The sequence below is a fragment of the Aulonocara sp. 'chitande type north' Nkhata Bay genome, linkage group LG10 (genome assembly GCF_057382095.1).
Source record: "Aulonocara sp. 'chitande type north' Nkhata Bay isolate Kocher_YH1m ecotype deep benthic linkage group LG10, A_spYH_male_GT1.1, whole genome shotgun sequence".
Taxonomy (NCBI): domain Eukaryota; kingdom Metazoa; phylum Chordata; class Actinopteri; order Cichliformes; family Cichlidae; genus Aulonocara; species Aulonocara sp. 'chitande type north' Nkhata Bay.
Window position 1 is genome coordinate 3,785,164 of NC_141353.1, and position 27,369 is coordinate 3,812,532.

Genomic DNA, 27,369 nt, shown 5'->3' on the forward strand with positions numbered 1-27,369 from the left:
CCTGTTGCATAACTGCTGTAGACCAGTATTATCCAGTAGCTGTGTGTAGAAGCAGCTAGGGTCTGCTCATACTGCTTCCTCCTGAAAATTAAATGCTAAAACCTGTTCTAAGTTTTACTAACACACCCCCACACACATATATATATATTATATATGCCAAAAATATATTTTTTTTACCTGAGGGAAAAAACAAACAACAAAACAACCCCAGCCACTTACAAAGTACCTAAATATTCTGCACAGACAAAAGTAGCTGCTCTAGTTAACAGGGACAGATTGGTATGTGGAGAGATAGAAGAAACCTGCACTAATTTGGTAACATCTGACTTGTTGAAGGACAGGCAGGGGACAGCTGAGAAACATGAGAAGTGGTTTCAATTCAGGGCAAGGGCACGGTGACCCTCCTCTACAATACAACAGCAGGCGAATTAGAGTGCAAAAATGAGAGGGGACCTAGGAAAGCACGCATGCAAGCCTAAGGAGTCTGGGATGGTTGAATTGGATAGCTGGATATGTCCTTTCTGTGCTGTGGTTCACAGACATGGTGACATTGAAAGAGCAGCTGTGAACTGTCAGTTGCCAGTCAAAGATGGGTGGGCCATCCCACAGAAAGAGCTGCATTCTGGGATGCTCCTCTCTCTTGGAAAGATGCCGGTGTTATAGCTATGATGGATTCTCTAAGTCACAGGTGGCATCGATTTTCTTCCTCAACATTCCATCGCTCAGTATTCCCATCAAAGATTCAGCATCTGATAATTATCATATCAGTTTTGAGTCAAGGGTTTCAGATGTCTGTGGTGTGGGGCAGCACTGGTACCAACAACATCTCAAAACATACGTGAGAATCTTTCTCCCTTCGGTCTTCAGAGAAATCATGAAGATTGGGCTGTCACAGAAAATATTAACACACTCCCTTAAATACATGCACAGCATATTTGAACTACCCTCATTTTTTGGACTCTTGGGTCTTTAAGTTTCTAGACAGTGACACAGTTGTTGTAGGTTTTCCTCTGTACACCATTTTACCTGAAATATGACTGAAGTGCAAATTTTCATCATCATTTCATGGCCAGGTGAGACCTGTACCCTTGTTATTTCATGAAATAATAAGCCGATAAAGAATATAGAGTTAATTCCAAGTGTTAAGTTTGCATTTGCATTGTTTTGCTGAAGAGCAAAACAAAAACAAGATCATAAAGATAGCAAAAAAGTTTAGAAGTGACCAAATCAACAATCTGATGACTTAAGAAAATAGTCATTAGGAAGAGATAGGAGGCAGCCTGGGATCAAACCACCTACCTTCTGATTAGTAGCTGTCCTGCTCTGCCACCTGAGCTACAGCCACCCCAGAAGAAGTGCAATGATCGAAACCTGACCAATCACTCTGTTTGATTCAGTGTGTTTATGCCTTCCATAGCATAAACCAGCTTCGGTGGGTGGTGGGACATTGCTCACCATTAAGATGCGAGGAGCATTTCTAGATAACAGCCATTTGATAAGTGAAGAAAATACCAACTCTTTCTAACCTTCACACCTACAGTAAGGAACCCTGACCTCCAAAGTGTGTTTGACAAAAGTGAAACTCAGCTTATTTCAGTGGCCTTTCCCCATTACCACCCCAGCCTCACTCATGTGACCTCCTCCTCCCCTTTCACATGCTCCCACACTCCAACTACAGCTATGTATGGGCCAAGGGTTGGTGGGGGGGTGTGCGGAGGCTGACGGGGGTGAGGTTACAGCTGCAGCACCCGTCTTGAATGACTGAGCTGTAAATGTGTCTCTTTCATAAACTGTGCAGTATCAGTGCAGAGGCTCTGGCCAATGAGGCTGCAGTAGGCACTAAAATGGCCAAGCCAATGGCTAGTGTCTGTGTGGTATATAAAGAGGGGCCAGAGACCTCCAGAGTTGGGTGACCCCTATTTTGGCTGTGGTGAACAGGATCTGATCCCAAGGACTGTTACCTCTGTACTTGTCTGGTGTGCAGGTAAAGAAATGATTAGTTTTGTGGGGTTAAAGAAGAGCAGACGTGGAGATATGGATTGGGAGAACAAGCAAAGCATTTAAAATAGCACAAACAATTAGTTCTGGCTACTTTTTCTTTTAATGAAAAGCTGTGGACATGAAGTCCATGATGAAATCAAAGGATAATTGTGCAACAAATCTGGTACATTTGCATCCATATGATGCATTAAAAAAAGAGCTAATTTCATTGAATTGTTCTCCGTTAAGATTAAGCTTAAAGATCATGCTTTAACAGACAGGCTGTGGTTCCAGTGATAACTTGTGTCACTCCACTCTTTATTCTCGCTCTCTGCATATGATTTTCTTTTGGACAGTGATTTATGTGGACAGGTGCTTCGCAGTTTGATACATGTAGGAGAGACAGACTGAAGTCCCCCATGTGTCATCTGCGACTTTTGCTGTTTCAAAGTTACACTTTTGGAGCTTTTTGGCTGTAAACTAATCAGAAAATTGTCACATTGAAAGGGATTACTGATTTAAAGAACGGCTAATTTTGTAAATCAGTTTGGGACTGAGGTGCAGATCATATTTCATGTGATGTAACGAGTGCGTCATTGCATGCATCATGTACGTACTCATGTTGAACAGCTTATCAGGTAATGAGAGTAAGAAGAGTATATATTGTTGGATCGCAGTAGCTGGACAAGTGTGCTGCTAATCAGGCTTCTTTCAGCATTGTGACAATTATACTGTTGCAGTAATCCTGTACAGTGACACAAAGACCTTGTAGTGCTTTCAGTGAAAACACGCCTGTGCTGGAACTGACCAGTCAAGTTTTCATTTATGTGCATTTATGTGTCAATGTGCAATCAGGACAGTTGTGATTGTACGTATAAAGCTTTGCTTGTAGATACTGAGGACATAAAGGGTACACATTCAGATGTACTTGTGCTAAAAATACCCAGCCAACAGGCACTCCTCCCTGTACTCTGTTTCAAAGTGACATCTGAGCTGCTGGAAATTGAGTGACATTTGTTACCAAGATTCCTCTGCCGACACCGCTTAAAACTTGCAGCTGTCACACAGAATATCCCGTATCTCCAAATGCTGCAGAAATTTTGTGACTATTTCGATCACCTCCACAATCTCCAGATGAAACAGTTTATTATCGTTCCAAGATTTAGTCAAAGGCTTTTCCCTCATTTTGCAGTGTTAGAAAGCAATCATGCCTTTCGGAAACACCCACAACAACTTCAAGCTCAACTACAAAGTTGAGGAGGAGTTCCCAGATCTGTCCAAGCACAACAACCATATGGCCAAGGTTCTGACCAAGGAGATATATGGCAAGCTGAGGGACAAACAGACACCCAGTGGCTACACTCTGGATGATGTCATCCAGACTGGTGTAGACAACCCTGGTGAGATATGTTTCATATCAGATAAAGAAATCTGTTTCATTCCTGATTAACATTAGCCATAAAAACTAATTCTTTCATTTCTGTTCCCCCTCCGAACACACACTTCTTACTTACATTCTTCAGGTCACCCCTTCATCATGACTGTTGGCTGTGTTGCTGGTGATGAGGAGTCCTATGAGGTCTTCAAGGATCTGCTTGACCCTGTCATCTCTGACCGTCATGGTGGATACAAGCCCACTGACAAGCACAAGACTGACCTCAACCATGAGAACCTGAAGGTACCGCAGATTTCATGGAGAAGTACCTTAACAAAAGACTTACTGCACAAGTCTTCAGATGTTGAACTGATTTAATGGTTTAGCACATCTGTGCATTGCTCCAGGAACTCTGTTATTTATTTATCTTTTTTCACCTGGGACTCAAAGTTTATTTGTCTTTAGGGTGGTGACGACTTGGACCCCAACTACGTTCTGTCTAGCCGTGTTCGTACTGGTCGCAGCATCAAGGGATTCACCCTGCCCCCCCACAACAGCCGTGGAGAGCGCAGAATTATTGAGAGGCTGTCCATTGAGGGTAAGTATTCAAAGGAAAAGGACTGCGTCTTTGAATTTAAGCATCCAGTGTCAGTATGGACAATATTATCCCTGCTTTGCTCCTAACTGCAGCTCTGAACAGCCTGGATGGTGAGTTCAAGGGAAAGTACTACCCCCTGAACACCATGACTGATGCTGAGCAGGAGCAGCTGATCGCTGATCACTTCCTGTTTGACAAGCCCGTGTCTCCCCTGCTGACCTGCGCTGGTATGGCCCGTGACTGGCCTGATGGCAGAGGCATCTGGTGAGCACTGTCATTAAGTGTTAACAGGCTGAATGTGAAACATTTTCCTTAGAAATCTTTTGTCTGCATTATCTGTGTGTTCCCCTAAATGTGAAACTATATCTGCTCAGGCACAACGAAAACAAGACCTTCTTGGTCTGGGTGAATGAGGAGGATCACCTTCGTGTCATCTCCATGCAGAAGGGTGGCAACATGAGGGAGGTGTTCAGGCGTTTCTGCGTTGGCCTGCAGAAGGTATGCAGATATAACAGGCCTCGGAAAGCCGGGATGAAATGAAAACAATTGTTCAGGATGTTTCCACAACTCTTCTTCTTTCAAACCTGCCAGATTGAGGAGATCTTCAAGAAGCACGACCGTGGCTTCATGTGGAATGAGCATCTCGGGTACATCCTGACCTGCCCCTCCAACCTGGGCACTGGCCTGCGTGGTGGCGTCCATGTCAAACTGTCCAAGCTGAGCACACATCCCAAGTTTGAGGAGATCCTCACCAGGCTGCGTCTGCAGAAGCGTGGCACAGGTAAACACTCATATGCTTGTGGACCAGCTTGAACAGCCCAGTGAAATCTCCACTGCGACTCTGACTTTTGCCCTTTCTCTTTAGGTGGTGTGGACACTGCCTCTGTGGGTGGTGTGTTTGACATCTCCAACGCCGACCGTCTGGGCTCCTCTGAAGTGGAGCAGGTCCAACTGGTGGTTGACGGTGTCAAGCTGATGGTTGAGATGGAGAAGAAGCTGGAGAAGGGAGAGAGCATTGACAGCATGATCCCAGCCCAGAAGTAGAGAGGGACAATCTTCCGTTTTTCTCGTGACCGTTCATGTGTAATCGAGCCAACTGATGGACACGCAGAGGAAACAGCCGCTCAACTAGAGACTCTTGACTCTGAAAACTTCTTTCTCTTCTTTCCTGCTTTTTCTTTTCTCTGTCCTCTTTTTTTTTTTTTAAGTTCTCCCGTGTTGGTTGGTAACATCCTGGGATCAGCCTCCACTGAGCTGGGCTTGCCTGGCGAATGTGGCATCACCTACTTTTTGTTATAAAAAGTAAAGATTATTGAAGCTGCTCATACTGCTCAATAATAAAGTGCCCTGTAAAACAACTAAACGAGTCGTTTTTGTCTTGTTGCAGTATAATCGACAGATAGAGGTTTTGGAAAGTAGTAGCTTTGAAAACAAGATGGCAAAATGACGGAAAAAATTGCCAACATCAGTGAATTTTATTCATCTTCAGCTCCATGTTCTCCTTACGCATCACACCCACTCATTTCAGGTTACAGTTTTCTTCTGATGGGAGGAATTAAACAGTAGAAGAGAGTAAAATTACTCATACAGGTCAAACTGTGTGTGTTCTTAAGTCTCTTTTGCATGTAACATTAACTGTATCCAAAATCAGTTTTGAAATGACAGTGAATGTTAAATACTGAGCCCCTCGGGTTTCTAATACTGTCATCATCCACCATTTAAACCATTTAGACCAGTGATACACCTTTTCCGAGCAGGTATACAAGCATTTACCCAAACGCTCACGTCACCAAAACCTCTTTTTGAGAATTCTTCACAGTAGAATCCCCCTGATTCATCCATCTTATACTATGAGTGAGTTGTTTAACCATAAGTTATTTGCTTTTCTCTTTTTTTCAACCCATTTAGTTCAAAAGTTCCAGCTGAAATGCTCAGCAAACAACCTGAAACGTTTCTATGGCTTGAATGCAGACAGGGACTTGGAAATTCAAGTTAAAACTGCACAATTTATTCCAACTGCAGCTGTCCTCGTGCAGGATCTAAATCATTTTTCTTATGTACGAGGTGCACTCAAAGAGTTCACAGACTCCTGTTGTGCAGCATGGTACGGTCATGTGTACGTAAAAGATGTCAAGTAGATGTCACTCTATCAACATGAAAACCTGTGATAGACAAAGTTCTGTAGATAGGCTTTTGCACTTTGTACCATGGAGCTGAGGCAGCATGTGGGCATCTTTGACCCAACATTCAGACCCAGGATCTGGCATGAATTTGTCCCTCGGTGTCATATTATTGTTGGGTTTTTACCTCACAACATAAAGAGGCGAATTTGTTGTGATCTGGTGCTATATAAATAAAATCAAACTGCACTGAGTATTTCCAATGTAGAGTTCTATAGTAGCAGCCTACTACAGAACAATCAGCTCAAATGCACGTGCAAGTGTTTGGACCATACCAGCTCACCGCCTGCTCTGCTACACAGAGGTGCGTCTCTGCGACCTTGTCTTCTTCGCCGCAACAAGTCTTGTAATTCTTTGACTGCACCTCATACTCTACGCTGTGGTATGTTTTACGGCATATCCAAAGGCTTCTATAAACTCAAGATGCCCTCTTGAATGAGTGCTGAAGCTATCCTGTTGCAACAAGGTGGAGTGAAGTTACTGTGTCTCACATGAGCCCTTCTGTTACTTTTTGTGAAGGGGGGTGGGGGATATTCTGGCATTTCATTTAGCAACTCATATCTGAAAAGTGACTGTGTGTGTCTGCATTTCACAAAGCTTCCAGTCCAAGGTGTGCATCACATTTCATTTTTTCCAGTATAACCCAAACTCTGAACTCATGCAAGATTGCAGCTTGGTTTTGTTCCCCATTATCACTGACAGAAACTGCTTTAATCTAGAATTACTTCCCTTGCTCTAGCTATAAATAAACCTTGAGCTCTAAGATATATACTATATTCATATATTTTATATACAGCCATCAACTGACTGATATAAATCCTGTTTTTTTTTAATGATATTATTCTAAAAAATAAATAAAGTACCTGTGCAAATATCCACAAATCGAAGTGTTTCACATTTAAGACATTGGCGCCTTCCAGTGGCTAGTTCTGGGTATTACCTATACAGGTACACTGGAAGGAGCTGATTCAAGTCAAAGCAAAGTGCATTGAGGTCTATATTACCTAATGCTAATATACACCACAATGAAAAACGTCCAGGGAGAGGACAAGGACAGACTCCTGATGTCCACTCTGGTGTCTGCTTCTCACCCTGAGGGGGAGGGCAGGTCAACATCGACTTCCCCTGCTGGGCTACGTGAAACAGCAAACACCATACTGGACTGAAAATGTAGAACAATGTGAGAGAGTGGATGATGGCTGACCATTTCCCTGCAATAAAGAAAGACGAATGCTCGACCGGATAAAGTTGGCGGTACGTATGGAGGCGGCGAACAGAAGGTCAGCGATCCCTGTAAAATGTAGGGGTGGGAATGGAATGGGGTGGGGCTGGGTGGTGGGGGTAGGTCACCATGAGCAAAGCCACAACTGAGAGACAGTATTAACAGTAAATCAGCAGCCAAACAATATGATCTCTGTAGCCTACGCAAATATCACAGTACATTATTCACTAAAAACAGGGAGGGAGAATAGAAAGCTCTCGCACTTTTCTCTCTCTCTTTTTTTTGTTTTTTACTTTTTTACATTAAATGTGTATTTTATGAAGGCGCTGGGAGTAGTTCACTTTAAAGGCAACTGGACTAACAAGAAGAAAACACTGTCCACACTGCCTTCGTCGTGCCTTTCCGAATACAGAGCGCTCCCCCCTCCCCTGATCCCCACGGTCATCAGTAATGGACAGAGCAGTTAATACACGTACCACAAGAAAAAGAAAAGAAGAAAGAAAAAGGGCGGGCGTTAGAGGAGTGCACGCCGCCTCTGTGTGTGTGACGGCGAGTGTGTAATCCAAGCGCTTGCGCTGCTGCTTGGCCGATCCACTTTTTGGCGTTTCCCACCGACAGAACTGAGGCGATGACTAAAGTGAGATCACGACTGAGGTGAGATCGCACGGCACAGAATAGAAGCGGCAGAAGAGCTGCCCTGCACTGAAAATACACCAGAAATACTGAATCTCTCTAAGTCTGTGGTGGGGTGAGTGACGGCCCACCTCTGCTAATGACAACTGACTTATTACAAGGCTGCTAAAGAAAAGTGAAGGTTGGTGAAATCTAAATGACTCGGTTGGGGGTCGGTCACAAATACTGAAGGACGTTGATTTTAGCCAATTTTAGCTCCTGTATTTATTATAGAGGGTCATTAAGGACAACTTACTGCACCGAATTATCATATGTAATAATTTAAGAGCGTTATCCCAGCAAACATAGTGAAATATAAATGATGGACATAGCCAGAGTGAAATCAGCAAATGGTTTTTAGCTTTGCATTCTGAAGCCTCAATGGTAGCTTTGTGGCAGCTGCCTTAATAGAATCTTTTTGCCCACACATTATTGCAGTGGACTGCATACAGGTCATACAGACTAACACATGGATACAGCCTCTGTGGCTGACCTATTGGTTTTTGGATTATTCGGGCAATTCTATATTATTTGCCAGATTATTTCTTTATAAATTATCCAAAAGGTACCAATACCACAAACATAGTTCAAAGATCCAGTTCAGTAGCTCATATTAACAAAGATTGGCAGACACCAATGAGCTACAGTTGCACATCTGTTAACACATCTGTAAAGGGACTGTAAAGGCCAACACTGTTTCTGTACCACAGTGCAAGCATGCTATTAAGTGCTGTGAAGAAGATGAGAGTCTATGGAGATTGATTCACATTTGGAGCCTGCCTCAAGTGGCCACTAGAAGAACTGCAGTGTTTGGCACTTGAACTTCTTTTCATTACTGGAGGTTATAACTCGGTTACTACCGGTAATGGGAAAAGAGCACCATCTGTCTTCCCTTTTTTCAACCCACGTGATTGACAGCTTAATTTTGACAGTAACTGTTGGCCTTTTGACTTAAGCATAACGTAGTTTGAGTCATAATTTAGGTGTCATAAATTGGTTTAGATTTAGTTTTGACTGGTAACAGTTGCTCCACACCATTTCCAAAGGATTTTTTTCTTTGACATCAAATGCAAAATGTGTCCACATGTCTGATCTTCTCTTCCTCCCAAGTGCTGGATATTTTGATTCTCACATAAGAAACAGGGAGCATGACAGCTAGCTGTGACGTAGTTGTACCATTTCACAGTGGCAGATCATATATGCGCATCTAACCTTTCTACACTTCTACACAACTTCATTAGTTCTGATTGGATCTCATCTCTCCAGGATGTTTTCATATCAGTTTTATCTGTGGATGAAAGTGCATTTCATCACACTTTTTGTCCTCCTGCATTAGCTTTTATTTAGTTATCGCCTTGTTTATGTCTGAAAAAGCATTTTGTTGATGACTCTCTGTGATAAATGATCAGCTGATCAGGATAAGAAATGTTTCCCTCGTGGTGAGAATGTTTTGTCCGCTCTTTGTAATCAGCACATTTTTCCCTTTGGAACTATTTTTCAACCCATGTTGGATGTTTAGAATGAGCACTGATCTAACTCACCACTGAAATGTTTGCTGGGATAATAAAAGGAGGAAATCAGCTGGACTGATTTAGCGTTAAAGAAGGCTGAAAAATGGAGCTTGACCTTACAGTTACTACTGACCGACATTAGCTAAATTTGAAGCGTCTGCTCTCGTCACTCAGAGAAACTAATGTGACTGAGAGGCCATAACTCCGTGCTGCACTCAAGCTTCTGACTGGCTGTTTCAACGGCCCGTCAACCCCATCCCCTGACCTTAATCCGGCGTGTTTGTCACTGCTGTATTTACCCGACTCAAAGCAACGTAACACTGCGGCTGCTCGTCTGATTGCTGAGTTGGACCATTTCCTTGTTTGTGCATGTTACTATTTCAGCAGGATAACTATCGGTGAGGGGGGAATATTAAAAATTTTAAAAACAAAACAGTAACACAATGTAAAGGTGACATATAAAAAAAAAGTGTTAAAAAAAGGATGGATGAGGATGTCAGACAGACAGGAGGTGATTTTCTGCAGTGGTGAAAGTGACAGTGAGTAAAAACAATGACCAGAACAATAAATAACAAAATAAAGAGTCATTATGGCTAGGAGTAGCAATAAAAAATATTCAACTTATTCCATCTGATCCAGGTCCAGTGGGAGCAGTAGCTCAGGGAAGGGAAAGCTGAGCTGTGTTGGGTAGGGTGGAGAGAGAAGGGGGCAGGGGGTAGGAGGGTGGATGTTTTAGTCTGTATGACTTTACGGATCAGGTGTGTGTCTATCAGTGTGTGTGTGTGTGTGTGTGCGTGTGTGCGTGCAGGGGGGAGGTTAGTCTTGAAAGAGACAGAAGGAGACATCTTTTCTTTCGGGTCCAGCCCCTCACCTCTTCTCTGTTTTTTTGTTTTCCTTTTTTGATTTCCTTTGCGCACATACATCAACAACACTCACACGGAACCACGCACTCGTATGCAAACGCACCCTCTCGATCAAAGTTCAAGGTCCTTAGAGATTTGGGTGGCAATGTCCCGAAAAGCTAGCGGCGCCCCCCAGAGTCGCGTGTAGCGCACCCCGTTAGAAGTCTCAGAGGTGCCTGTGGAAAGATGGCACACCTCGGCCTCGAAAGCCACGCGGCCCCCTGCCACGCTGTGGGTGCAGGAGAGCAGAAAGGGGCCGGCGTGGTGGACCTGGCAGCCACATCCGAGAGCTGCCTCCCGCAGAGCCAATACCACCTCCGCAGGGTCCCGCCGCCCGCCGCCTCTCAGATCCCAGCCACGTCCGACGGCCCGGGGCTCGGACGCTTTTTGATACCCAGGTAGATGGCAACTGAGGAGAGGGAGGGAAGAACAGGAAGAAAAAGGTCAGACATCTGACATCCTCTCTGTTTCTAAACGCTATCGACACAGGCAGAACTTATGTACTTACCTTGTGACCGCAAATCTCCTGATTCCCTCAGATTCATTTGTGACCCTGTTGGACAAACAGGCATCATAAGAGGTAATCCACCAGAGCACAACGAGCCTCATGATGAGACGGCATTAACAAGTGGATATTAAATGTGGAACTGAGCAAGCATCAGCAACAACAAGCATGTGATGTTGCAAAACAACTTGTCCTGACAAAGGCACTCCTCACTCACTCACGACTTCTAAAGCATGCAGATATAAACAGTTTCCTTCAGCTTCTGTGTTACGACGTTTTCATTTTACTTACTTTCATTTACTCAACTTCACATGGAGAAAACATTAAATGATTTTTACCCCACCAACCACAAACTGGAAACACTATTCCTACAGGTATACACGGGATGCTAGTGGATAGTCTTTATAGACGATGACACTGATTCTTCCTTGATTGCAACCATGCTTGAAAACAAGTGTGTGGGACCTGGACAGAATGAAGACCATTCACGAGGCATGCAGACAAGCAGTATGAAAAAACATCAGGCATTTCTGAACTTGAGCAAATTCCAGTGTGAGCAGGCAGACAGGAAATGGGCGGCACAGGCAGACAAGAAAGAAGAGCGAGACATGGAAACTTACTAACTGTTTTTGATCCTTGTGGAAGAGTACAACCCGAGACTGATTTGTTTGAGCCCTGGCGCTTGGACGGGTCAAGATTGACCCTGATGCCATGACACGGAGAAAAGAGAACAAGATAAAGATGGAGAAAAAAGAGGGAGTAAAGGGTAAGAGCAGGGGATTTGGGGGAGGAGTAAGAGAGAGTATAAGTGAATCACAGGAAAGCAAGTGGTGGAAAAAGAGTGCAGCGCTGCAGCTGATTGGCAAGGATGAAGCTGAGGTTTGATAAGATTAGACATGTGTGATTATGATGACTGGGAGGGAGAGGGGATAATCCGGGGCCGCAGCAGGGCTTGCTGAAAGGCCTGGGTGGATAAAATGTTTTGATAAGCATGGATCCATCCCAGGCTGTGCTCAAGATGAAACACAGAACTTTACATCAACTCTACATGACTTTGTTTCATGCATTTGACGTCCTTGGTTTGAGTTCGTAAGAATCTTACACCAACTGGAACAGCAAAGAAAGCCATAAACAAAAATCAAAAAACAAAAACATGTGAGAGACACTTGTGTCCTTTTTTCAATAACCATATAAGAATATGGAAATTGAATAAAAGCTATGTACATGTAGCAAGGGCTACACTATGAGCTAGTGTAACAGATTCATTATTAAGACTGTTTCCTACTGTGCTCAAAATTAATAAGATCAAGTAAAATGGATGTCTCATGTCAAGCTCTGTAGTGAGCCAGCACAGAGGTTTTATCCTTTTTTGTTCTTCTGCATGTTTATGGATTAACACAACTTCAGTCACGAGTGAGAAGCAGCAGTCCAAGACAAACGGCAGCAGCTGTCTTGAGAAGTGAAATTTCCCAAGAAGTACTCTGACCCAACGTCACATTAACACAACATAATACCAACATAGCGTTAGCTTAGCATACAAACACGTGTATATTGGGGGTGTCCAAATTCATAGGCTGCATCCTCCCGAGGGCCCGGCCTTCACAGTCTAAGTGGGCCGGGTCCTCCGAAGGCCAGGTAGGCGGAAGTGAGCAGCTGTGAAACTGGACGGTCTAGCCTTCAGTTTTGCGTCATCGCTGCCTCGGTGGAGTTTAATAAACTTGGCCGTCTGCTCCTTGCTATCTAAAATATAACAGGACCCTGGTGTAAATTCTCGATCATCTCACACTTCTGTTTAATCAGTTTTCCCTTTGACATTTATTCAGCTGTAATCTCAGCCAAACCGATTTACTCATGAACAAATAAAACACTGAAAGCCAAACAATAACATCCTTCAACTCTGGGGAAAAGGAGCACGCATTTGGAGGAGTCTATGAATTTGGACAGCCTTCGTCGCGTTGCTGTGACGTAATCGGCCTACAAATGTGGCCTCAGGAGGATGCAGCCTATGAATATGGACACCCCTATTATCTTCTTAATAAGTAGTAACTGCTAATGTTATAGCAAGTGGTTTCCACAAATGTATGATGCAGGGAGAAGCTGTGAGTCTGCTTCTGTTAAAAGTAAAAAAAACAAAAACAAAACAGCTCCAGCTTTCTTAAAAAGACTACAGCTTTTGTAGAGTATAGCTTATGTCAGTGCTTAAGGATACAGGTAACAGAACTACACTCACATACTACAAGCTACTGTGTTCAAAGCCTAACCAATGAAAATTTCAAGTCATTCAGGAAACGACCAGCTGGTTGATTTTACTTGAATTTGTAATATTTAAAAAACTTGAAGGCGTTTGGAGGTGAACTGGAGCACAGCTTTTATAACGTGCTTCTAGTCTTTATGCTAAGGTAAGCTAATGTCTCATAGCTCATTTATATTGAAGGAATACATAAGCCATACTATTAAATGTTCTCATCTCGAGCCATTACTTTAAACAATATCATTCTATTGATTATTTATTATCCTATCACTTGCAGAAGAGGCGGCTTGTACAAAGAGCAGTTTTCCCAGGCTGTAAATACTTTCCTGGTTAAATCAAAGAAGTTTTGATTTCATCGCCTAATGAAGACCTACAAAGCTACAGAAACTGTCATGTTTCTTGTATTCAGCAGTACTACTATACAGATCACACGTAGTGCAAGTCTACCTGCGAGTGAGTTTCGAGGTCAGCTTGGTGAAGAGGTTGGAGGTGGCCCTGGTGCGGGCATGGGTCAATGGGCTGGTGTCGTGGTGCGACAGAGTGGGTGAAGTGGGCGGGGCCGAGTAGACCGGGGGACCACGATCCCTCAGCTGTCCCCCGTGAAAGGTGCTGCGGATTGTGGAGCCTCGAGTCAGGCGGCATCGGTCTGAGGAGGAAGATGAGCCTGTAGCTCCAGCTGCAGAAATGCTGAGCGTGGAGGGAGACGCTGCCGGCATGCGGTGGCCCAGGGAACTGGAGCGAGGAAGAAAAATAAACAGGATTTAGTCTTTAGTCTTATTGACTTATAATTTTTGATAATCTGGCCTTTGAGTCTGACGTCATTAGCCGTTTCCGGGTCCAAACTCCGCCTCTAGTCCCAAAATCAAACAAACACTGACAAACTGTCTAAATTCATCTTTAATAAAATGATCAGTGTAGCTTCTTCACAAGGTGTAACAATTAAGTTTAACATCCAGGCATCCATGAAAGCAGGATTTATGGAGTTTAACGGCGTTGGGAGTTAGCTCGCTAGTTTCCATCTAAAGACGACATAACATGTTCTGACTCAGGGATTTCTGAAAAAATTACACAATTAGAAAGTACAGCAGTGATGTTTGTAGGGTTACTGAGGGGGGACTAGCTGGTATATAATGATGTGCTACGTAGTGGCTAGCTACACGGCTATGGTTAGCATAACATAAACACATTAGCACAGTGAAGCTGGAGGATGAATGCTAACTTTTTTCCACTTGATAAAAGTTAACGTGAGGGTTCCTGATGGTTAAGGACAAACGCAATCGCATTTCAGGATGCTGTAAACGGACCAAACTCCAGTCAGGAGAACAACTGAGATAATCCATCCACAACACAAGGTTAGTCATTAATACAGTGGTTTGCAAAAGTATTCGGCCCCCTTGAACTTTTCCACATTTTGTCAAATTACAGCCACAAACATGAATCAATTTTATTGCAATTCCATGTGAAAGACCAACACAAAGGGGTGTACACCTGAGAAGTGAAACGAAAATCATACATGATTCCAAACATTTTTTTTACAAATAAATAACTGCAAAGTGGGGTGTGCGTAATTATTCAGCCCCCTTTGGTCTGAGTGCAGTCAGTTGCCCATAGACATTGCCTGATGAGTGCTAATAACTAAATAGAGTGCACCTATCGCTTACGGATATTTGCCATGTTAATGCAGTTATGGCGTTAAGGTCATTTTAAAGAGATTAACGCTGACAGCACTAATTGTAAGGTTTTAAAAACTGAGCTTTAAAACATGCTGTTGATGAATAGTGGTAAAAAAAAAATCACAGTTAATTTTGCAAATTGGCCACATTATCAACAAGACAACCACGTCATGGTTAAAAGGATGTCGTATTCTTTTCAGAACGTACCAATATGTTGGCATCTTCAACTCCGTCTCCACCATCTCCAAACCATACATCACAGCAGGTCATTACCATCTTCTAAACCTTTTTACTCTTGCTGCTGTCCCACCACACACCTCACTGTCCTCATACATGTCCTGCACCACCCACATACTTTTCTGCCACTCCTGAGTTCCTCATGCTGTACCACAGTTCCTCTCTTGGCACCCTATCACATGCTTTCTCTAGATCCACAAAGACACAGTGAAGCTCATTCTGACCTTCTCTATACTATATCCCAAACCAAACATCCCATCTGTAGTGCTCACTGTTCGTCACCTGTCTTCTTAACCTAGCTTCAACAACCATAGTTTCATGGTCGACCTTTTCCCTCTACAGTTATTACAGCTCTGTACATGACCCTTGTTCTAAAAAAAGCATACCAGCACACACTTCATTCCTCGAGGATCCTTTCACTCAGACTGTGTTAAACAATCTGGTCTCTGCTAGACGTTTTCATATCTCCGCAGGTATGTTGCTTAGACTGATCCCCTTTTCATTTTTCATCCCCTTCAAGCTGCCCTCCTTGCTAACCCCCTTCATTTCTTATTTCACTAATTTTCCTCCATCCTCTCTCTCCCATTTTCTACATACATCAGCTCCTCAATATACTCTTTCCATCTTCTCAACACACTCTTGTCACTTGTTAGCCCATTTCCATCTCTATCCTTAATTCCAGCTCTGTCTCACTGCATAGCCGATTGATACAAGTCTTTTTCTCCGTCCTTAGTGTCCAGCCTCGCATGCAGCTAACTATAAGCCTCATCCTTTGCCACCTCTCTCTTTGCCTCTCAGTGCACCTGTCTACTTTCTTCTTCTTCCTGACTACCTACTTTTTCTTTGCTAACCTCTTCTTTTAAATATTGTCCTGTACTTCATCCTGAACCATCTCAATCCTTCTTGAACTCTGCGAAACGCTCTTCCTTCATCAACTTCCACCACTTAATCCTTGCCTCTGCCTTTACGCACTTCCTCTTCTTGGCCAAAGCGATCCTATAGACCTCCATCCTGACACAGATACAGTATCAGCCAGCTCTCTCCCTTTACATTTACAGCCCTCTCACCTCCACATTCCTGCCTTCTTTTTTCCTATTGCTGCCTACCAACATGCCTTCCACCTCTCCTCTTCCTTTGTCTTTGGTCAACAGCACCACATTGACTGATAGCCTACTGATTTGGTATGGTAATCTCTTGCTTTAGGATCTGCATATTTGATTCAGCCGAGATTTTATGCTGGATGCCCTCCCTGGCATAACCCTCACCCTCACCAGGACACTGACTTGTGGTGCCCTGTGACTCAGTTCGTAAATATTATCAGAACAAAGGACTAAAACCCCCAATCCAATCCACCTTCCTTTGAAGGTTAATGATACCAAATATCTGCTACCCGCTTAAAGTCTCTGTGAATCTGTACGACTACTGACGACACAAAGTGGTACCTGTTGTCTTTGCCGTTCTGCAGAAGAGAGTGTCTATCAGTTCCTGAACGGTCGGTGCACACATATGTATTCCGGCGTGTCATGGCGCTTCCGGGGATGTTATTCTATCCGAGGAGAAGAGTAATTTCAGAACACATATTAGCTTAGAGAGTTGTTGAGGAAATTAAACTGTGATTCATACAGTGAAGCTGTACTGTAATGCAAATCCATGACCTGTACTGAACTTTGACATTTTACAAAGATATCTGTTGGAGCTACATTGGAAGCAGACAGGACCACGGCTGGGTGAATATAAAACACCTAGAATGCATTTTTAAATGTTACAATATTTATTACAATGTTACAATATTTATTACAATTTATTACAAACCATTTTAACCTTTTAACAACATGAAAACAAGATTTGTATCTAAAAATCTACCTTAAAAAAGGTAGACAAAAAATATATATATAGTTTTAAGGATAAAAAAGCCATAGCTTCGCGATTATGTAAATAATTATTTTAGGCCTTTCCTTATTTTCCATTATATATACACATCTATACATATATATACATATAGACATATATATGTCCTTCTGACTATACACAGCACAAGGTTTGTGTTTTTTTAACTTGTCTAAGAAGCTATACAACCTTAATGACTACCTATGTGAGTGCTAACAGTAGTAAAACTATACTTGCTGAGGAGTAGTGAAGACCAACTTTCCGATTCTTGCAGTAAAACCTATGCTCTTGGTTCGATGCCCAGCTTTCTGCTTCTTGAAGAGTAAATGTGTCACTTACCGTGGTGGCAGTCATGTCTTTGCGACGGTCTGGGATTTCAGACTTGTTGGGGTTGTTGGCACTGCTAACCATTGGACTAGAGGGAGGCAGGCTGCGGCTCCCCATCACACTGCAGCTAGCCTTGCGCGGAGGCATCCTTCCCTCCCGCAGTTCTCGGTCGCCCGTGCTGGTTGGGCTCCGCTTGGGGTGCATGACGGGCATGGAGGGCCCGCCTTTGTTGTGGAGGACAGCAGAGCACAGACACATAGGAATTCATATAAGGAATATTCTGTGGATGACTGGGTGAAAGCAGAGCTGTCACAACAGTGCTCACAGACCTAAATAAGACCCTCATTTGAATAACTGCCAATTAGAAAACCTTCCTTGTCATATCAGCCGAGACCCAATGACAGTTTGTGGTCACTGGACAAGGAGGAAGTTTGTGGTTCCAGATTTCATCACAGCTCAGAAAGAGTTTAGAAAAGAGACTCACAGAAGTCACTGTGTCGTCGCTGCCTGTGGTAGGTGGAGGCACTACGCTGAGTCTTGCTATGTGACGAAGAGGTGGAGGAGGAGGAGGAGCCAGTGGCTGAGGAGTGCTTGTTGGTCCCGTTGGTGATAGGGCTGGGTCGTACCCTCGCCAGGGACAGGCTACTAGCAGTGCGGGCGTCACTGCCGTCCTATAATGTCCCAGTGATATTGGACAGAATGATATTAGAAAGTGTGACAGTGCAGAGGGTTTGAAGAGATAAGGAGATGGTATGTAGTGATTTCAGACACAAAGATTGGAGTCAGAATTTGGAATAAGGGCTCTGAGAAGAGATATGAAAAAAGAGATTTTTGAAAACACACAACAAACAATTAAATAATATTAATTTTGTCCCATTGGACCCATTGATCCTTGCCAGATACGGTCTGCATCGATATGCACTGCAACATTGACTGAGCTAAGGAGAATGTGTGGCTATCTGGCTTTATGTTGTTTATCTACAAGCCTGGTAAAGGCATCATACTATTCTAAACTAGGCAAACTTAAACACTGATGCAAACGATTCCAATTTCTGCTGATCCAGCACTAACATCTGCACCACCGTACTGGCTGGAAAGGCGGTGCAGTGGTTAGCACTGTTTCCTCACAGTCCAAAGGTTCTTGGTCCAGTGTCTTGCATCCAGTGTGCATGTTCTCTGTGTGCGTTTAAACCAGAAACTTCATCCTCAAGTTCAAAGGTAAACTGTTGATTCTAAACTGGTTATGTGTGAAGATGGAAGGTAGATAAAGCACTGAAGCGCTGTGTGGAAAAGGTTAATGTACCTTTTAGTCAAATATGCATAAATAAATAATACAGGTAAGATACATCTACAGAACTCACATCGCCTTTGCGGCCAAGCAGTAGGTAGGTAGCGGTGACCTCGTTATATTTTTGATTAAGCAGAGAGTCCTTGATTTCCTCTGGAGTGAAGCCCATCCCGACCATAACCTCTGAACCAAAAAAATAAACAAAGATGAAGGTAAGAAAACACAGATGACCTTGTATCCTAATTACATAGAGCTCAGTGGACAGGCTGACAGCCCACTGACTCACCGATGCGAGCTGGATCACTGTAGTCCTCAACAGGTTCTATATGAGGCTTCAGTTCATCCCCCTCGTACCCTGCATTTATCCACTTGTCCTTCATGACTTGCTGTAGAAGCGGAAAGACAGAAGAGCTTCACATTAGCGGGAATTTCACAACACGTCTGCTCTGTTAATTGTGCGACGCTCACCTCAAGTGTGCAGCGTTTGGCGGGATTGAGCACCAGGAATCGGCGAAGGATGCCTTCACAGTCTGTGGACATATAGAAGGGCACGCGGTACTTTCCCCTCAGCACGCGCTCCCTCAGTTCCTGTTGGCCACATCAAATACATGTTTTTCCATATTTCCTTCAGCATAATACGAGAAGAACAAGACCAGGTCATTCATGTTCATTACCAATAGTGACATATGTGACAAATGAAATATACATCGGTCTCTACCATTCCTTTAGTGGAGCTCTGGGAGGAGGGAGGCATTCATTCATTGCCAACTATTAAATTTGAGATAAAAGTTCTATTCTTCATTTTTTATTCAGCATGGCCGACTGCACGGAGTAATGATATTACAAACAGAAGACTGATGATGATGCCTTAGTGTACAAACCATCTGAATGGAGTCCTTCCATGCTGCCGAAAGTCTAGCTACATTTGCCACATCCTTTCCTCTGACAGCTGTTTACTTTGATTCTCCAGGCATTATGGTATGTCAAAAAAGATGTTGCTGAAACGGTAATGGCTGTGAACGGCTAAAATCTGCAAACATACACTAAATGAAACAGTAGATAAAATCACATAAATGAGAAGAATTTTGAACAGCAGTCTTGAACTCAGCAACTTTGTACTATTGTTCAAACTCTTTTTAATTTTAGCAGTATGTACATATTTTTGGACATATTAAATAACTAGCCTGCTTTCTGAGAAATGCATCACCAACAAGAAGCACTCAGAGCCCAAACCTCCACCAAGGCAGCTCTCTGTCTGGGCAGTATTTTAATGAAATGGAAATAGAAATGGAATTGGTGAGGTCAGAGGTCAAATGTGACATCATATTTGGATGCAAACTACAAGGTGAAGGCCTGTTGAAATCATGTGTGACATCTCCAGAACATAATGTCAGCATAAGCAAATATGCACATTTGTTTTAACATTTATGATTCTTTTATTTTTATCACTTAGAGAAATTAGAAAACGTCTGAAATGCAAAACGCAAGAAAGATAATCGTGTGCTTGTTGTTGCTGCAATGTGGAAACTGCACAGAGTACAGCGCTCCACTTGCTGCATGATGGACAGACCAGATATCTACAACAGTTGTCAGCATTTTACAGCATGCAACAGTTTTTAGAGGCCTCAGTAGCTGAATGGCAACATTTATATTTGTCTATTAGCTGATTAAATATGGCCTGAATACACCACCATTTTAAATCCTATCAGTTCAGTAGTTTGATGGCTTCCTAATCAATCCTAACTCTTGTAATTAAATGCATTTTGACTGTTTTGGCATTTATGTCTGATATGTATGTGCCACCCACACTGTCTACATTTTAATAAACATGCACCAATCAGCCACAACACGGCTGACTGGTGTGCCTTGTGCTGCCAAAACCTCTGACATGTCAGGGGATGGATACAGGACCTCTGCGGGAGTCCTTTGGTTTCTGGCACTGGAATGCTACTTGGGCATCCTTTGTGGATCCTCCAAACAAGCATCTGTGGTTCAGGATTATTTGGTGCATTCAGAGGATGCTTGGCCAAATTTGAATCAGAGGATATTGCATGTTCAGTCAGCAGCTAATTGTCCTGTTTTTGAGTTATGTTTGAGGTATGGGAGGTGGTGTGGGATTTGGAAGTGCCAGGAGGGCTGTTTGGTCTGCAAATAACCCACTTCCTACCCATTTAGGTGGGTGGTACTAGTCAAAGTTACTTTCACATAAATGCTGTGATGCAAGGTTTCCCAGCCCAACATTGCATTGTAACTAGCAGTGTTGGGTAAGTTACTTTAAATTAGTAACTTAGTTACATTACTAGTTACTTCTATCAAAAGTAACTCAGTTACTTCAAGTTACTTGTTACTTTCAAAGTAACTAGTTACTAGGGAAAGTAACTTTGTTTTTACTCAGAATTCTCTTGTTAATGTTGCTTCCATAACTGGATACCCAGCAAGATTGCCAGTCTTCTAGCTTGTTTACTTGCCACAGTGCACTGTGCCACCTACCAACAGAAAGGAAAAGATAATGTGCATATTTCCACGAGAGAAATCCCACGCCTGGACCGTCGTTGACCGCCGCCATGACTCTAGCCTACATCACAGCGTCACGTGCGCTTTTTACATCCAACACGAAAACTGCAGTCGTGGTGCTTTCGATTGTACTCAGAACTCGGAAATTCTGCCTTCTGAATAGGAAGATGTAGGTAACACCAGACTGCAGATGAGCTGCATACACCATTATAGGAAAATCATAAAGCCTTTGAATGAAAACAAACGCTATTGTGACAGTGATGTTCACTGTGTTGATGGTATACAGTGGGGCAAAAAAGTATTTAGTCAGCCACCGATTGTGCAAGTTCCCCCACCTAAAATGATGACAGAGGTCAGTAATTTGCACCAGAGGTACACTTCAACTGTGAGAGACAGAATGTGAAAAAAAAATCCATGAATTCACATGGTAGGATTTGTAAAGAATTTATTCGTAAATCAGGGTGGAAAATAAGTATTTGGTCAATAACAAAAATACAACTCAATACTTTGTAACATAACCTTTGTTGGCAATAACAGAGGTCAAACGTTTACTATAGGTCTTTACCAGGTTTGCACACACAGTAGCTGGTATTTTGGCCCATTCCTCCATGCAGATCTTCTCGAGAGCAGTGATGTTTTGGGGCTGTCGCCGAGCAACACGGACTTTCAACTCCTGCCACAGATTTTCTATGGGGTTGAGGTCTGGAGACTGGCTAGGCCACTCCAGGACTTTCAAATGCTTCTTACGGAGCCACTCCTTTGTTGCCCGGGCGGTGTGTTTTGGATCATTGTCATGTTGGAAGACCCAGCCTCGTTTCATCTTCAAAGTTCTCACTGATGGAAGGAGATTTTGGCTCAAAATCTCACGATACATGGCCCCATTCATTCTGTCCTTAAGACGGATCAGTCGTCCTGTCCCCTTGGCAGAAAAACAGCCCCATAGCATGATGTTTCCACCCCCATGCTTCACAGTAGGTATGGTGTTCTTGGGATGCAACTCAGTATTCTTCTTCCTCCAAACACGACGAGTTGAGTTTATACCAAAAAGTTCTACTTTGGTTTCATCTGACCACATGACATTCTCCCAATCCTCTGCTGTATCATCCATGTGCTCTCTGGCAAACTTCAGACGGGCCTGGACATGCACTGGCTTCAGCAGCGGAACACGTCTGGCACTGCGGGATTTGATTCCCTGCCGTTGTAGTGTGTTACTGATGGTGACCTTTGTTACTTTGGTCCCAGCTCTCTGCAGGTCATTCACCAGGTCCCCCCGTGTGGTTCTGGGATCTTTACTCACCGTTCTCATGATCATTTTGACCCCACGGGATGAGATCTTGCGTGGAGCCCCAGATCGAGGGAGATTATCAGTGGTCTTGTATGTCTTCCATTTTCTGATGATTGCTCCCACAGTTGATTTTTTCACACCAAGCTGCTTGCCTATTGTAGATTCACTCTTCCCAGTCTGGTGCAGGTCTACAATACTTTTCCTGGTGTCCTTCGAAAGCTCCTTGGTCTTGGCCATGGCGGAGTTTGGAGTCTGACTGTTTGAGGCTGTGGACAGGTGTCTTTTATACAGATGATGAGTTCAAACAGGTGCCATTCATACAGGTAACGAGTGGGGGACAGAAAAGCTTCTTACAGAAGACGTTACAGGTCTGTGAGAGCCAGAGATTTTCCATGTTTGAGGTGACCAAATACTTATTTTCCACCCTAATTTACGAATAAATTCTTTACAAATCCTACCATGTGGATTCATGGATTTTTTTTTCACATTCTGTCTCTCACAGTTGAAGTGTACCTCTGGTCCAAATTACTGACCTCTGTCATTATTTTAAGTGGGGGAACTTGCACAATCGGTGGCTGACTAAATACTTTTTTGCCCCACTGTATATGCATCAATCTATCAATCGTTTGTAGGAAGATTCAGATAATTATTTTTTTAAAAGCTAGACATTTTAAATGAGAATAAGAAAGAAAAGTATTTCTTTGTGCCCCCCTTTCCCTGTTAATGCCCTACCGGCCCCCCTGGCAACACTTTGCTAGACCCGCCCCTGCACAGTTACCAGCTGTCAGCTGCTTAGAAAAGGATCCTGGTGTTATTTGTCTCCCAGAAACAGTTCATAACTTCCCTTCAACTCATTCATGTCACCTAAAAGGTAAACCTGTTTCTCCATCACCTGTTCAGCTCTGATGATTCAGTAAGGACATCTCCTGGTTTTATCTTCATGTTTCCCTCTCACCAGATAACCAAACCGACATCATGGCCAGCAGCTTTACAGCTGTGGCTCCAGCAAACATCAGCTGATACTAGAAATTAATATTAAATAAATTCTAACAACAGCTGATCAAGCTTAAACATGCTGCTGTTGTTTAACGCGACCTCCGCTGGTTTCCTCTTTCTGGCGCAAAGTGAGCGATAAACAAACAAGAGAGCCGATCAGCTGATCATTGATCAGTTTCATGACTGAAGTAGAAACAGGAGAGGGAGGGGGGAGAATGAGAGAAGAAGAGGCAGCTGTGCAGCGTAAAGACAGAATAACTCCAGCTTTGTGTCTTTTTCCATTCTAGCTGAAGTCTGGGACAAACTGTTCCTTTTCACCTCAATACGAAACGCATGATATTTTCCCTGGATACGAGACGATTCTGTTTTTTTACGGGATGGTTGGCAACTCTACTAACTAACCTTATGAATAAAATAAAGTTCAACATCAGTAACATCATAGCACCCGCCCAGCTGTATATAAACTCTGTCAAGCTAGCTAGTACGCAGTACGAGTTATTGTAACTGACTGTAAAAAGTCAGCACAACGAAAATAAACTCCACCTAAACTTGGTTTATATCTGACCCAGATAGACTGCAGGTCATAACTTCTTACCTGAAGTTCAGTTCACCTGACACTCGGACCGGCGGCCGCCTCGGGTCTCTCCTCCTCCTGCGTCCCCTTTCCCTCATCCACCTGCTGGCCTCCACCACTTGCTAATGTTACTGAATCTGTGGAAGCTCCGCGATAGCCACCACACGAAGTAACGAATAACGAGCCTATCTAAATCCCAGTAATGATTAACGCGTTCCTGATTTTGGCATAATAACTAGTTACCGTGCGCGTTACCACAATAATAACGTAGTTACTGTAACGCGTTACTTAATAACGCGTTAGTCCCAACACTGGTAACTAGAAGATCAAAGCTATTGAATAAATCAGTGATTTTAATGTTGTTGCGTACTAATGCATGAAAACCTATTGCTGCTACAATAAACCACCAAGGAAAACTCAAGTATCCCCAGACAGACAAACAGACGGATAGTTTCCTCCAGCCTTCCACTTGCCTTCAGATTCTGCCCATCAAAGGGCAGCGAGCCGCTGACCAGCGTGTAGAGGATGACTCCCAGACTCCAGACGTCTACCTCAGGCCCGTCATACTTCTTTCCTTGGAAAAGCTCAGGCGCAGCATAGGGCGGTGAGCCACAGAACGTGTCCAGCTTGTTGCCCAGGGTGAACTCATTGCTGAAGCCGAAGTCGGCAATCTTGATGTTGGCATCGGCATCCAGCAGGAGGTTCTCTGCCTGACTCACACATCCATTCACGCAGAGGAGGAAGCAGAGACGGACAGCAGGATGGAAAGGACAAGGAAGAACAGGAAAGATGGATGGGAGAGAAAAGAGAGTACAATGAGAATAAAGTTGTACTGAATACAAAGAGTGCAAACAAGGAGAGGGAAGTTGCACTTGTGTGTTATCCACTAATGCACAAGTTCAACTGGGCATGACTTATAGTGTATATATGTCACTGTGCCCACTGTGCATTTGCACATTCTACCCTCCCATACACTCATCAGTGTGATTAAAAACCCTTTACAGAGACATAGATTAAGACTTGTCAGAGATTACAACTTTGAGTTCAGGGTAATCTGTCAGTGAAATAAATTTTCTAGTCCTAGACTAGCCTTAATCCCCCTCTGAAAGTTGCCCCAGACATTCCTCTGAGGTTCCTCACCTTCAAATCTCTATGGACAATGTTCTTCGTGTGGCAGTAGTGGACAGCAGAAACAATCTGTGGACATAGAAAGACAGACACCCTTAAAGTACCGACAAGAAAATGCAACAACTGGTGTAACGTTGACACCGAGAGGTAACGTATTCATACTTGTCGAAATTTGGCTCTTGCTTCAACTTCCTTCATTCTCCCATGAGATACGAGGTAGTCAAAAACTTCACCTGTGAGGAGCATATCAGCACATCAGTCAGGTAACAAAGCCAGAAGCTTTATGCTGTTAGCTAAGTAAACACTGCTGACATACACAGCCAATTTTAATCACATCAGCAGCTTTTAATATTTAATAAGATGCAAGCACTGTAAGTTAATTTTAATATCCACAAATCATGTAATTGCATGAAAACATATAATAAACAAATAATACATGCAGACCAAAGGAACAGTTTGATATTTTAGGAAATGAACGACTGAGGCATAACAGAAGAGGGTAGCAGCGACCTTGGCTCCATCCGAAGGTGATGAAAATCCATGTGAGAATAGTTTTAAGGTTTATCTTGTTTGATAAGACCAGACTACAACTTTGGAAAGACTAAATAATACTTCCTTCTGTATGCTGAGGCGTTGCGATGCTACAGTACTAATAGGCCTGGTATGCACATTAGCTTAAAGTGGCTAAAATTAGCACATCCTCCTAAAAAGATGGCTGTCTGTAACAATGACTGGATATTTCTCAAAGATATTTTAAAATATAAAATGCATATACGTGTCTTGTTTCATGGTCAAACTGACACAAATTCACTGAAATGTATTTAATATTTCTGTTAGGCGTTCCCATTTGCTTGTGTGACCTGTATTCACATGGCTGCCATCTATGGCAGCCTCCAACTACTAACAACACGAAGGAACATCCATAACTACTGAAGCCATACAGGTCTGGTTATGTGGGCCATAAAAACTTGATAAAAGTCTTTTCTGCACCCTACTTCAATATCACAATTAACTCACTTCCCTTTTTTAGAGACAGAATACCTCCTGACGCCTTCTAACATATAATGAAATAACATAACAAACTGCTTAATCCTCAAAACAATCAAAACATTCAGTTTTAATACTTTCTAAGCTCTTTTGTGTGTGACCACATCTATGAAAGCAGAAGGTTTGGCCCCTTTTTACGTGATATAAAAATGCCACATCGTGATATCATTGCTATAGTTAACACCATGTGTATATCTTCAGTAGTGTGCATGGTAACAAGGTAAATCTGGGAATATCTTTTTAATACCTAAAAAAAGGAGCTACTTCAACAAATCTGAAAGAAAGCACAGTACTTGGCAAAATATCCAAGAAAACTGTCCCTGCAGTGGAAAAAAACAAACATATTTTACCACTTGAGGCAAAAACACACCATAAAGTACAACCAGGCTATGAAGGAGGAAATACTAGCAGCTGGTGATGTGTCACCCAAAGTAAACATATGACTCCACTGAGCGTCCCTGGAGCACTCTCTAGGTGCGCCCCATACGACAGGAAGAGCAAACAGTGGATGGAAATTACTGATGCGGTGAGATGGAGGAAAAACAGGGCTTTATGCAAATTGTTAAAAAGCTTGACCGAGGATACAACATCAGCTGGCAGACAATACTTGTCAGTTCTATTAGGTGACAAAATTAAGCAACTCCTGAGGAGTTACAGGGTTTACTTGTTAAGTGTTAAGCAGTTATTTTATCATTTTTTACACATTTTACTAAGGAAAAATCATTTGACGGAACTGAACGTGCTTTATTGATGCACAGAATTCAATGAAGCTATTTGCCGATTAGACTGATGAAATCCCAGCGGTGACAGGGATTAGGGCCCCGTTCCCTGGAGTCTACACGCTGGTGGTGGAAATGAAGATGGATGCTTTGATAGAGTCTGAGTAACATGGGAGATGCAGAGATGGCAAGAAAGGTGAATTGCATGAAGGCCTCTGCGAGGGAGAACGATCGGTGAGATTTAAAGTAAGCAGAGCGGAGGCTGATTCGGCTGAAGAAGGCAGGCAGAAAGATGATTGGACTGGACCACAGCTGCTGCAATGAGCTTGAAAGCGTGGGAAAGTGGAAGTGATGCAATGCTTAGATTAGCCACCAAACACCTGGGAAGCAGACAGATGTGTGACTACAGAGCTTCCTTACTGAACGCATAAGCTTCATTTCTATTGGAAACACCACTTTTACACTTCCATTTGACTTATGCTGTGTCACAGGCAATAA

At 43.1% G+C, this 27,369-nt stretch overlaps 2 protein-coding genes across 3 annotated transcripts in view; one reads left to right on the forward strand and one right to left on the reverse strand.

Moving 5' to 3' along the window:
* Positions 1–1,839: 1,839 nt before the first annotated feature.
* On the forward strand, positions 1,840–5,316 carry ckma (creatine kinase, muscle a). Its single transcript, XM_086307858.1, has 8 exons — positions 1,840–1,984; positions 3,173–3,380; positions 3,504–3,658; positions 3,821–3,953; positions 4,046–4,217; positions 4,328–4,451; positions 4,545–4,734; positions 4,819–5,316. Exons 2-8 carry the CDS (start codon positions 3,188–3,190, stop codon positions 4,995–4,997), a joined length of 1,146 nt encoding a protein of 381 aa, XP_086163984.1. The 5' UTR covers positions 1,840–1,984; positions 3,173–3,187; the 3' UTR covers positions 4,998–5,316.
* The window catches only part of mark4a (MAP/microtubule affinity-regulating kinase 4a), a 35,894-nt gene continuing 13,508 nt past the window's right edge, over positions 4,984–27,369 (reverse strand). The window contains exons 6-18 of one of the 2 annotated variants that reach the window (XM_086307857.1): positions 25,268–25,338; positions 25,118–25,174; positions 24,451–24,687; positions 19,077–19,196; positions 18,895–18,994; positions 18,682–18,791; positions 17,805–17,991; positions 17,333–17,544; positions 16,549–16,652; positions 13,644–13,928; positions 11,566–11,648; positions 10,949–10,993; positions 10,637–10,849 (exon numbers count right to left, since the gene is read on the reverse strand). In XM_086307857.1, coding sequence (XP_086163983.1) covers positions 10,785–10,849; positions 10,949–10,993; positions 11,566–11,648; positions 13,644–13,928; positions 16,549–16,652; positions 17,333–17,544; positions 17,805–17,991; positions 18,682–18,791; positions 18,895–18,994; positions 19,077–19,196; positions 24,451–24,687; positions 25,118–25,174; positions 25,268–25,338 — 1,676 coding nt within the window. In that variant the 3' untranslated portion in view covers positions 10,637–10,784. Of the gene's footprint in view, positions 10,850–10,948; positions 10,994–11,565; positions 11,649–13,643; positions 13,929–16,548; positions 16,653–17,332; positions 17,545–17,804; positions 17,992–18,681; positions 18,792–18,894; positions 18,995–19,076; positions 19,197–24,450; positions 24,688–25,117; positions 25,175–25,267; positions 25,339–27,369 lie in introns of both variants that reach the window. The other variant, XM_086307856.1, reaches the window with a different exon arrangement.